Genomic DNA, 12,851 nt, shown 5'->3' on the forward strand with positions numbered 1-12,851 from the left:
TTGGCTGATGTATGAACTTAATGTGTTTCTTATTGTGGAAAAAAAATAAGCATACTTGGAGAAAAAAATCTGTCCCCTTTTCTGATTTTGTAGTTCTTTTCCACTATAAAACATAAACTAATCAGAAAGGGAAGATTTATTTTAAATTAGTGTCTGCAACAGTTTCAAGTTTTTACAGTGGAGGAACTCAATCAGAATCACATTCAACTATTTTTCAACCATCGTGACAGCTTCCTCTACTCTGTAACTAGCAAACATAGGAAAGTGTGTAGTTACATCCTAACTGCTTTATAGCTGGTGAATCCACTCTTTTTGTAGCTTGTTGAACTTCTGGAAGCCACTATAACCTGTTTCAGCCTGGCTCCCTGTATCTCGTCGTCTTATGGTTCTCTAACCTTGTCTACTAGTTGTCATTTACTCTATCCCAGATACTCATTCCTGAGTCTCTGTTAACTCTATTGCTCTTGACACAAGTCAAGATGGGCTGGTACACACTGGAAGTACACATTCCACAGTCCGAACTTCCACATGACACAATCTCCATCTGAATTTTAGGGGGTTGTATGGATTGGGCATCTTCACCTTTAAAGACACGACAGGGGCGTACGCAATTACGGCCAGGATATGGAGTAAAATAAATGATAATGTGGTCCTATAGGGGTGCCAGTGAAAACAGGCCCTGATATCACAGTGCACGATTAAGCAATGCGCTTTGAATAGAAGCACTCCAGCTTCATGATGTTTGCTCATTATAATGATTTCTGCATGCAGCCATTACTCCCCACACTGTTTATTGGTTGCATCTATCAGCTGGGGACCTAGTATTGTGAGTGGCTAAAGGTGGCCTGCAGTACTTAGCTAACCTGCACCTCTTTAAAAGTAAGGGCATTGTAGCTGCAATTGGTGTTGCAAGTTGTTCTACAAATGAGTCTGGCCTGGAAAAGAGTGAAGTACGGCTGACCCTGGAAATGCGTGAGCATCAGGGTTTTTAGATGCTGCACTGGAGGTCTTGCCGGAAGAGGTGGAACGAAGGTGCCCTGTACCCTCAAGGGGCCCAGAGACCCTCCAGACACATGCTCAGAAACCAATGGCAAGGGATAGCAGAGGAGGCTAATGGCAGGAGTGAGTATAAGTCCAGGAACATGGATTGCTGAAGCTGTGACCACTGCAGTCCTGAAGCCATGAAGATGAGGGTATCCAAATATTCACTTGGTAGTACTGAACTTGAGTATTTCATAAAAAAAGAGACATACTGTCGAAGCCTTTTGTCTTGCATTCATCTGGACATATACAAAGGGAACAGCAATTTATACTACATGAGAAAAGGGGTGTGAATGGTTGGCAAGTCAGTTCTGATTGTTTGAGACGTTGCAGTGGTGAATGCAGCAGGAAGCTATTGTCCCACATGCTTTTGTTTATTCAAAAAAGGTGCAATGCCCAGACATATTCCCTTTGCCTGCAGAAGTCAGGTCCCTGCATATGAATGTATGTAGTTCCTAGCAAGTGTAAGTGATCTGCATTGCAAGCTTGACTGATAATCTTAAATTGGTTGTTAGTGTAATTCCTGGCACACTCTTGGTTCACCAAGTGCTGCGCAGTCGCAGAATCACAACTAATGTCAGGCATTATGTTCTGAGTTTTGCAAGCACAGGTTAGTTGAGTATTGTCAGAACTCTGCCTATTGCGAGCAGCCAAAGGGACGTGCTGTTTATTACAATCTGCCAGTCGTTGGGATGTACATACCTGGCATCATACTAGCAATGAAATTCATATACCACTTTACTCATTTGTGTGGTAGGCAGAACATCTTTTTGGCTTGATAGCATCATCCTGTTAGTGGAAAACACCGCTCGTGTTGCCACTGTATTCAAAAGCAACATCTAAAAATAGCTGCAGTGGAAGCTCAAACTGCTACCTTATGCTTCTCAAATCCAATGCTCAAAGGGACTTCCAAGGTGCACAGTACTCAAAAAATCTGCTCTCCAGCAAAGTGCTGGAATTGCTGAGATGCCAGCCTGGAAGGGTGGCAGTGGCCCCTTGGCTCCATTCTCCTCCCACCCCTTGTTGATGGCTGTCAACCAAATAACCTAGACTGCTGTCACTTAGGCTGAGATGGTGCAGTTTGCAGTTAAGCCTCTTCAGCCCAGAGCTGCTTGAGGTCACAATCCAAGGGCATCTTCAAACATCTCGACCGAAGGTCAACAGTTTTCCACCTGTCATGCTGTAAACACTGGTGTAGTACCTCATAAGAGTATGAGGGCAGGCAAAGACACACAGAAGAGGCACTAAAGGAATGCGTAATGGTGATTACCTTGTTTTTGTATGCACACTGGCATGATTTAATTTATATATTTTATATTGGAGTGTACATTTTCTGTTGGCTTTTACTTTTGCATTTTGACAAAGAGGATAATGTAATGGTCAGTGACAGAGGGAAGGTAGTCAGTGTGGGACTCTTGGTGATTAGTGAATTGGATTGAAGTTATTGGTATTGCTTAATAATTATTTACTCATGCTGAGCAGAAAGGGACTGTCTATGTTGTAGCCTCCCTTCCTCTTCCTTCTCAAATGTCTCCTCCTTTTCCACCCCCTCCTCTGTCTCTTCCTTGAGCTGCTGCTTCTCACCCTTAACGCATTCGCAAAGGCCATTCCCTCATGATGGTAAGATTATGCAACATGCGGCAGCTAATCTTGAGAGCCACTCAGTTGAGTGCTGTAAGGCTTCTCCAGAATAGTTCATGCAACAAAATCATTGCTTTAGGGTGCTAAAATCTTCTCTTTCATGTAGCAGCATATATTTTCATATGCAACACAAAAACAGAATTACCTGGAAAAACTCAGCAGGTCTGGCAGCATCGGCGGAGAAGAAAAGAGTTGACGTTTCGAGTCCTCATGACCCTTCAACAGAACTTAACAGTTCTGTCGAAGGATCATGAGGACTCGAAACGTCAACTCTTTTCTTCTCCGCCGATGCTGCCAGACCTGCTGAGTTTTTCCAGGTAATTCTGTTTTTGTTTTGGATTTCCAGCATCCGCAGTTTTTTTGTTTTTATATTTTCATCTGTGCAGGTGGCGCACATGTGGGTTTTGCACCCGAGTGATGAGCTGTGTCATCAGCGGATAGTCCTCGTCTCCCAATAGCCACCCTTGGTTTGCTATGGATGTTCAAATGCAGTTGGCACAATGAACTGCCACAGAATAAAGGCATCATGACTGCCAGGATACCAGGTTTGACCTGCATGATTTCCTGCCTTTGGTTGCATGTTAGTTGGCCATTTAAGGGAGTGGAACCCCATTCATTTTCAGTGTATGGCAGAGTTGACGTGCAGTGCCCAAAAAGCATTGCACATGCAGTCAAAGGCATCCTGCACCATGGAGAAGCCTGCAATCCTAGCAAAACCATGAGCTCGCTTCACTTGCTGATCTCTGGCAAGTCAGAATAAAATTTTCTCTTTGAATAGAGAGCTGCAGTGACCTCCCTTACATGACAGTAGTTGCCAATCTGCGAGATGTTGCATATATTTCCAGTTCCAGCTTGGAAGGAGCCAGTTGCGTTCATGTTTATCACCGCAGTCACCTGCATAGCTACTGACAGTGTGGTCCTTTGGCTGCAGCAGGTGGCAGATTTCAGCGAGGACGCCCTTATTGAAGCATTTATTGTTCCTCACTGAGGTTTGGGTAGAAGGATTACTCTCTAAACACCCTTTGTGGATATGGCTGCTGGCAACTTTTTCCCTCCTACTTTCTTTTCTAGCAGCACCTCCCACACCACCCCCTGTAGAATTTTGCAGCTGGAAAGAATTATAGAAAGTGCCAAACACTTGTTCAATCGTAACAGCAGCCAGAAGAAATCAGTCATATTTATTAATGAGTTTGATGATGGAATAGAAAGCCAGATATCTAAGTTTTCTGATGACACAAAGATAGGCGGCATTGAAAGCAATGTAGATGGAAGTGTAAAATTACAAAGAGGTATTCTTAGATTACGTGAATGGACAAAACTGCAGCAAATGGAATTAAATACAGGCAAATGTGAGATCATCCAGTTTGGACCTAAAAAGATTAGAACAGGATACCTGCTAAATGGTGAAAAGAAAGTCCAAAGAGAATTTGAGGGCCTATATACATAAGTCATTAAAATGTCATGAACTGGTACAGAAAATAATCAAAAAGCCTAATGCTGGCCTTTATCTCTAGAGGATTAGAATACAACGGGGTAGAGCTTGGCCTAAATAGCCAAGTGTTCATGGTACTGGGTTTGTAACCCCAAGATCAAGAGTTCAAATCTCACAATGGCAAATGATGAAACAATGTAACTTCATCTGAAACAGATGGAAACACGTTTGTATTCGAAAGAGTTACAACGGGGTAGAACTCATGCTTCAACTTTACAAGCCCAGCTGGATCACTAACCACCTAGAGTACTGTGAACAGTTCTGGGCACTTCACCTGAGGTGTGATATATTGGCCTTGGAGAAGTGTAGTGTTGATTTACCTGAACTGCAAGGGTTAACCTACATGCTGAGATTAAACAAACTAGGGTTGTATTCTCTGAAATTTAGATGGTTAAGGGGTGTCTTGATTAATATTTTCAGAACATTAAGTGGAACAGATAGGATAGATAGAGAGAAACTATTTCCTCTGGGTGGGGAGTCTAGGACTTGGTATAAACTTTTAATCAGACCTTTCAGGAATGAAATTAAGAACCATTTCTATACACATATACACAAAGGGTAGGAAAGTTTGGAACTCTATTTCACAAATGATGCAAGATCCAGTGTTAATTTTAAAACAGAAATTGATAAATTTTGTTAACCAGAGGTAGTAAGGAGTAATGGGGCAAAAGCAGGCTTATGGAGTTAAGTTGCAGATCAGCCATGGTCTCATTGAATAAGCATATAAGAATGGTGATTCAGACACGTGAGGCTAAATGGCCTACTCATGTTTCTGTGTTCCTAAGTGAAAAGAATGAGAGGATTTGTTTATTTATTGGGCTAGTGAACCTGACAGTAACCACAGCTAAAACAAAAACAGAAACAGAAATACCTGGAAAAACTCAGCAGGTCTGGCAGCATCGGCGGAGAAGAGCACAGTTGGCGTTTCGAGTCCTCATGGCCCTTCAACAGAACTAACCACAGCTTTTGTTTTCAGATTATATGGTCCCTGACAATTGGGACCTTTCTGCTTTATCTCTGTGGTAAATTACAATAGGAAGTCTTATATGGTACTGTTGCTTACTAAGCTTCAAAAACCAAATTGTAAAGAAAGCACATATAAATCCTTGCAAATGGATTCTAATTTGTATTGTTTTAATAAATATTTAAATATTGTGCATGGTTGAGCAACTTGCTGTGTCATTTGGCTTCTTTGCATTATTTAATTTATAAATTATTCTAACAGGTAGTTTTAGTCAGTATACATTGGTCTACAGGAATATTTTACACTGTCTGGAAGCTACAGGAGAATCTGATGGGCTTCACACATGATAGAGGTTAATTGTGAATCCTGGGAGTGGAAGGGATCACCAACAGTGCAATCAAGAGGCACTTGCTTAGCAATAACCTGCTCACTGACACCCAGTTGGCGTTCCGCCAGGGCCACTCAGCTCCTGACCTCATTACAGCCTTGGTTCAAACATGGACAGAAAAGCTAAACTTCCGAGATGAGGTGAGAGTGACTGCCCTTGACATCAATGCCACATTTGACTGAGTGTGGCATCAAGGAGCCCTGGCAAAACTGGAGTCAATGGGAATCAGGGGGAAAACTCTCCATTGGTTGGAGTCATACCTAGCACAAAGGAAGATGGTTCTGGTTGTTGGAGGTCAGTCATCTCAGCTCCAGGACACCACTGTAGGAGTGCCCAGGTGGGGTCCTCAACCCAGCCATCTTCAGCTGCTTCATCAATGACCTTCCTTCCATCATAAGGTCAGAAGTGGGGATGTTCGTTGATGATTGCACAATGTTCAGCACCATTCGCAACTGCTCAGATACTGAAGCAGTCCAGGTCCAAACGCAACAAGACCTGGACAATATCCAGGCTTGGGCTGACAAGAGGCAAGTAACATGCACCACACAAGTACCAGGCAATGACGTTCTCCAACAAGAGAGAATCTCACCATCACCCCTTGACACTCAATGGCATTACCACTGCTGAATTCCCCCACTATCAACATCCTGGGGGTTACCATTGACCAGAAAATGAATACTGTGGCTACAAGAGCAGGTCAGAGGCTAGGAATCATGCGACGAGTAACCCACCTCCTGACTCCCCAAAGCCTATCCATCATCTACAAGGCACAAGTCAGGAGTGTGATGGAATACTCCCCACTTGCCTGCATGGGTGCAGCTCCCACATCATTCGAGAATTTTTTTTTTATTCGTTCATGGGATGTAGGCATTGCTGGCTCGGCCAGCATTTATTGCCCATTCCTAATTGCCCTTGTTTGGAGGGCATTTTTAAGAGTCAACCACATTGCTGTGGGTCTGGAGTCACATGTAGGCCAGACCAAGTGAGGATGGCAGATTTCCTTCCCTAAAGGACATTAGTGAACCAGATGGGTTTTTACAACAATCGACAATGGTTTCATGGTCATCATCAGACTTTTAATTGCAGATTTTATTTTTTATTGAATTCAAATGCCACCATCTGCCATGGTAAGATTTGAGCCTGGGTCCCAGAGCATTACCCTGGGTCTCTGGAATACTAGTCCAGTGGCAATACCACTAATGCCACCACCTCCACTATGACACGGCCCAGGACAAAGCAGCCCGCTTGATTGGCACCACATCCACAAACATTCACTCCCTCCACCACCGACACACAACAGCAGTATGTACTAGCTACAAGATGCACTGCAGGAATTCACCAAAGCTTCTTGGACAGCACCATCCAAGTCTATGACCACTACAATCTAGAAGGACAAGGGCAGCAGATAGATGGGAACACCACCACTTGGGAGTTCCCCTCCATGTCACTCGCCATCCTGACTTGGAAATATATCGCCATTCCTTCACTGTCACTGGGTCAAAATCTGGAACTCCCTTCCTAACAGCAGTGTGGGTGTACCACAGGGACTGCAGCAGTTCGGGAAGGAACCCACCACCACCTTCTCAAGGACAATAAATGCTGACCCAGACAGTGAAGCCCACCTCCTGTGAATGAATAAAATAAAATACCCAATGCATAAAGCCACAAATTTCAGTTTATTGGAGACTCAGTTTGTTTATGAAACCCAACAGTGAGCTGCAAACACTAAAGTGTTGAGAGAGGGCTCAAAGTTTAACAGTCAATTCACTTGTGAAATTATAAGCAATTTACATCAACCCTTTTTACAAAGCACTTTCAGATTAGAACACATAAGCATGTAATGTCATGTTGGTAGATCAACTTGTAATAGATTTGAAAAGAAAACTCCAATATTTTCATATACTGTGTAACTATTTATTGTTTTTCATACTACTGCTCAAAAACATTTCTGTCAGATGCAGCCATTTTAAAGATGTTTTTTTTGTAACCCAGGGCAAAAGTTGGAGAGCTTCTCCCTTATGTAACATCTCCCAAGATACACCTGCAGTATGCAAAGGCAAAAGAAGCTGATGGAAGGTACAATCTTGTACAAGTGGAATATAACTACTGTAATTGGAACGTTGTAATAAGAGTAGACCTGTCAGTCTGTTCTGCAATTCAGTTACATCATGATTGACCTGTACTTCAACTCTATTTATTCACCTTTCATCTATCCATATTCTTGCCTAACAAAAATATGTTGTTCTGTCTTGAAAATTCCAATTGACCCAGTATCCACAACCCCACGGGAGAGAAAGTTCCACCTTTCTAGTGCCTTTCATGCAAAAAAGTGCTACCGGATTTCATTTCTTTATGGCCTAGGTCTAATTTTAAGATTGTGCGCCCTTATTCTGAATTCCTTCACAAGAAAAAATGATTTCTCTGCATCTGCTCTATCAAATCCTCTTTATCATGTTAAACTCCTTGATTGGATGACCTCCTCATCCATGTAAACTCTAAGTAATAGAAATCAAGTTTATGCAACCTGTCTTGATAATTTAATTGACTCTTAAAACTGATCATGAACAATTTACACTGATCCTCACGAACGCCTTTAGTTTAATCCAATATATCACTGGTATTGTTATATTACAGGTGCTTATTCCACAGACCCAAATTACACAGGGGGCTATAAGATAAATTTTAATGTGAGAAAAGTCAATGGAATAGTCTGCTATTGTCCGTAGGAAAGAGATTAAAAAAAGTCATTTTAGTGATAAATACCTGGGAATATTTTTAACATTCAATTTGTGTCCGCTTCATTTACTCTGAAGCCAAAGCAGTGTGAGTACATCACTGCTTATCTCAATTTGATTTGGGTCATAAGAACATTAAAAAATAGGAACCGGAGTAGGCCATTAGGCTCTTTGAGCCTGCTCTGCCATTCATTAAGATGATAGCTGATTCTCTACCTTGACTCCACCTTCCCACAGCATCCCCATAAGTATTAATTCCCCTAGCACCAAAAAGATATGGACCTCTGTCTTGAATATGCTCAGCAACTAAGCATCTACAGCTCTGTGGGGTAGAAAATTCCAAAGTCTCAGAGCCCTTTGAGTGAATTTCACACTATCAATATACCAGCCATTTTGGGGGTAGCTTTAGACTCCAAAAACTGATTGGTTTGGGGCAGGTGGGTAGTTACAATTTCAAACACATCCCAACCCACCTGGACCCACCTACTTGCATCTTTAATGGAGATGAGACAGGAGGGTGGATGCTGAAAATTTTTAATGAGCCCCCCATTTTAACAAGGCTTTTATTTTTAACCCCTGCAACCATGTCTCCCAAGCCTCAGGAAGCCCAATAGGTAAAAGAGGTAAGAAGGATCAGATCCCAAGTTAAGTGCACTTGCAACGTTGTTCATGGAGCCAGGAGAAGCAGAAGTGTCTCCCACCCCCCCCCCAAAAAAACTTACCCAGCAAATACCCTACCGCCACAATTTCTGACCCCTGATCGTCTCCCAACACTTCCTACCCTGCAATCTGTCCGTTTCCCACCACCTCCACAACCACTCCCCCGCACCCCCCCACCCCTACCCACCAAATCGCCCCACCCACAATTTTCCCATGTAATCTGTTATCTTCCCTGACCTCCTTGTGATAACTAATCCTCCAACAAAGCTCTAAACCCCTAACCCCACGATCAGTGCACTCCCACCCGCCCCCCCCATCCCATCCTCTCAAAAACATGTCGATTAACAGTGTAGAAACCCTTTTCATCGTCACCATGCTCACAATGCAATGTTGAAATAACCCCCCGTAATCATTGCCTTTCGACCATGCTCTGAACCTCCCCCACCACCACAATCACAACCCTGCCAACATTCTTTTCACCCCTCCTTGCAATCACTTTTCTCCTCATGGCCTACTCACCTGCCACGGTCTCTCTCCTCCTAACCTCTCAAATTGTTGCACCCTCCCACAACCCATCAACCACTAAACCTACCTGCTCCTTTGCTGTAACCTTGTGCTGCAACCCTCTTTGCACAACAGGCAGCCAACCCTGTCAATCAAGCTGGCTGTTGGGTGGGATCCTAGATGAACCTTCCAACAGGGTTTGCTGCAAATCTGAATTACTTGTCTTCAGATCCACTGGACTGGATCTGCTCATCAAATGTTCTAGAATGTTGAAGACAACTAAAAGCAGTTTCTGAAACTAGTCTCTCCCACTGACCAAGAACCAGCTTCAGACAACCTGACTGTTGCAAGTGATGCAAGCAATGGTGGATTCTTTTTTGTTGCCAACTAGGAAAGGATAACACATTGTGAGGTACCCATTATATTGTTAAAGCTACATTCTATGCCTCTGCAGCATAGTTTGATCAAATCATCTAAGACCCTCAACTACACCAACGGCTGTGCAGATCAGAAGTCTTCTGCCATTCTGACAATTGAGTAGGTTCAACTGCATCAAGAAGAGGATGTGTTTTACATGCTACTTCATGGTTCCTTAGAACTTTGGAAATTGTTATTCTGTACTGGACCTTAGGGCACTTAAAAAGATACAGTTCATGGTGGTGCCACTGCCTCACATCATTGACTGATGTGGCCCAAAAACAGCAGCCAGAATGTCGTTTTAGTAGGGCCTTGATGTCAAAGGGAGTCACTTTCATCTTACCCCTAGAACTCAGGGATTTTTGGACCATGGCTGTAATGAAGTCTGGAACTGAGTGTTTCTGGCAGACTGAGCATTGGTGAGCAAGTTACTGGTGAGCAAGTGCCACTTAATAGCACTGTTGATGACCCTGTCTTTTCACTTTTTTGATGTTTAAGAGTAGGCTGATGGGACATAATTGGCTTAACCTGTTTTTTTTGTGTTCAGGACATACCTGGGCAATTTTCTATTTTGATGGCTAGATGGAATCCATCAGAGTCAGCATGGTTTTCTGAAGAGTAAATCATGTTTGATTAATTTGCTAGAGTCCTTTGAAGATGTGACAAGCAAAGTGGATAGTGGGGACCCTGTAGCTGTAGTATATGTGGACTTCCAGAAAGCCTTTGATAAGGTGCCGCACAAAATTAAGGCACAAGATAAGATCACACGGAGTTAGGGGTAATATATTAGCTTGGATAGAGGATTGGCTAACCAACAGAAAGCAGAGAGTCGGATAAATGGGTCTTTTTCTGGATGGTAAGCCGTAGCTAGTGGGGTGCCACAGGGTTCGGTCCTTGGGCCTCAACTATTTACAATCTACATTAATGACTTGGATTCAGGGACAGAAGGTACAATAGCTAAATTTGTAGATGACACCAAAATAGGTGGGAAAGTAAGTTGCAATGAAGAAATAAGACATTTACAAATGGATATGGACAGTTTAGGTGAATGGGCCAAAATTTGGCAGATGAAGTTTAACGTGCTTAAGTGTGAGGTTATCCATTTTGGTTGGAAGAATAAAAAGATGACATTATTTAATTGGAGAGAAACTTCAGAATGCTTCAGTGCACAAGGATCTAGGTGTCCTCATTCATTGAATCACTGAAAGCTAGTATGCAGGTACAGTAGGTAATAAGGAAGGCAAATGGAATTTTAGCATTTATTGCTAAAGGAATAGAGTAAAAAAATAAGGAAGTGTTGTTGCAACTGTACAAGGCATTGGTGAGACCGCATCTGGAGTACTGTGCATAGTTTTGGTCCCCTTACTTGTGGAAGGATGTAGTTGCATTGGAGGCGGTTCAGAGGAGGTTCACCAGATTGATTCCAGAGATGCAGGGCTTGTCTTATGAGGAGAGATTGAGCAGTTTAGGCCTATACTCGCTAGAGTTTAGAAGGATGAGAGGAGATCTAATTGAGGTATATAAGATGCTAAAGGCGATAGACAAAGTAGACATGGAGCAGATGTTTTCCCTTGTGGGGCATTCTAGAACGAGAGACCATAGTTTTAAGCTAAGGGGTGATAGATTTAAATCAGAGATGAGGAGGAATTACTTTTCTCAAAGGGTCATGAACCTGTGGAATTCACTACCTCAGAGTGCAGTGGATGCTGAGACGCTGAATAAATTTAAGGAGGAGATAGACAGATTTTTGATTAGTAATGGGTTGAAAGGTTATGGGGAGAGGGTGGGAAATTGGAGTTGAGGCTGAAATGAGCTCAGCCATGATCATATTAAATGGCGGGGGAGCCTTGAGGGGCTGAATTGCCTACTCCTGCTCCTAGTTCTTATGTCAGTATTGGAGCTGTACTGGAACAGCTTGGCTAGAGACATGACTAGTTTTAGAGTACAGGGCCAAGAATTTCACATTCATGCCAACTCTGGAGGCCTTTAAAGATGAGTGATCAGGGTGGGACCTGATTCTGGGATTCCTGCCCCCATTCCCGTTTCCAGCAATTTTCGCCAGCACAAGGTAAAGGCGCAGGTAGAGAGCCTGCAACTTGCACTCCTGACCTGGCCAGCTCCATTGCAAGGATATGCATCTTATACCAGCTCACCACCACTCCCCAGCCCCCACACTGCCCCTGCAATTTTCATGGAGTCCGGCCAGCTTCTTGAGGACTTGTGGTTCACGGCTCCTCAGAGGAGTTGTGAACCATCGTCTGGATCTGGGAGCCTTTTGACAGGTAAGATTACAAGGACTTACCCATGCACCCCCCTCAACCCCCCTATCCTCCATGCCCATTCATCAAGTATGCACTGTGTTCGGAACCAATGCACCATATAATAGTGGCCATGCTCATGAGAAAACCAAGAAAAAAATCTCCTTTGACAAAAACTGCTGCCCTTCATAGCATCAATAACAGAAGGTTTACCTCACGTCACACCTCTTAATCTTGTCCAAATAAATTTACAGATATTGAAATACCAAATCAAAGAAATAACAATTTATTATAACCTCATAAAGATGTCAGCCAATCAAAGCTAGCACACACACCCCCCCCCCCCCCCCCACTCCCTGATGTGGGAGTGGCTGCGACATCAGGACATCTAAATTACATGCCAGTGGTTGATTTTGAATATTTATGAGGTTCCCATCGATAATGGGTGAGTTTCCTGCTTGCTTATCCTTCTACCTCAAACATAATTGAGAGCCGTTTCTCTACTACTGGGGTTCTGATGCACCGCCTCCTGCATGATTGTCTGAACCTGCACACCAGCTTGCCCACTCTAGCAGGCTCCAAAAAATCCAACCCCATTAGTAAGCCTTGGAGGTCAGCCAGTAATTGATAATGAGGCCATATGGGGAAACAGGTGTCTGGCCATCTGTTTTGTTGATGCAGTTGCCAGATGGCCTCATTATGAATTCTCATCTGAGCTCCAAAACTTAGGAATGGAATCAGCTCAGCAAGG

General features: G+C 43.2%; 1 protein-coding gene across 5 annotated transcripts in view; it reads left to right on the forward strand.

Annotated features, from left to right (window-relative positions):
- Nucleotides 1-12,851, forward strand: part of wdr19 (WD repeat domain 19) — a 165,835-nt gene that overhangs the window by 124,412 nt on the left and 28,572 nt on the right. For all 5 annotated transcript variants that reach the window (XR_005944604.1, XM_041201279.1, XM_041201498.1 and 2 more), the window contains one exon: nt 7,519-7,602. Coding sequence is in view for 4 of the 5 variants with exons in the window: in XM_041201279.1 (XP_041057213.1) it covers nt 7,519-7,602 (84 nt within the window). In the remaining variant the exon portion in view is untranslated. The remainder of the gene's footprint in view (nt 1-7,518; nt 7,603-12,851) is intronic.

The sequence above is a fragment of the Carcharodon carcharias genome, chromosome 1, assembly GCF_017639515.1.
Source record: "Carcharodon carcharias isolate sCarCar2 chromosome 1, sCarCar2.pri, whole genome shotgun sequence".
NCBI lineage: Eukaryota > Metazoa > Chordata > Chondrichthyes > Lamniformes > Lamnidae > Carcharodon > Carcharodon carcharias.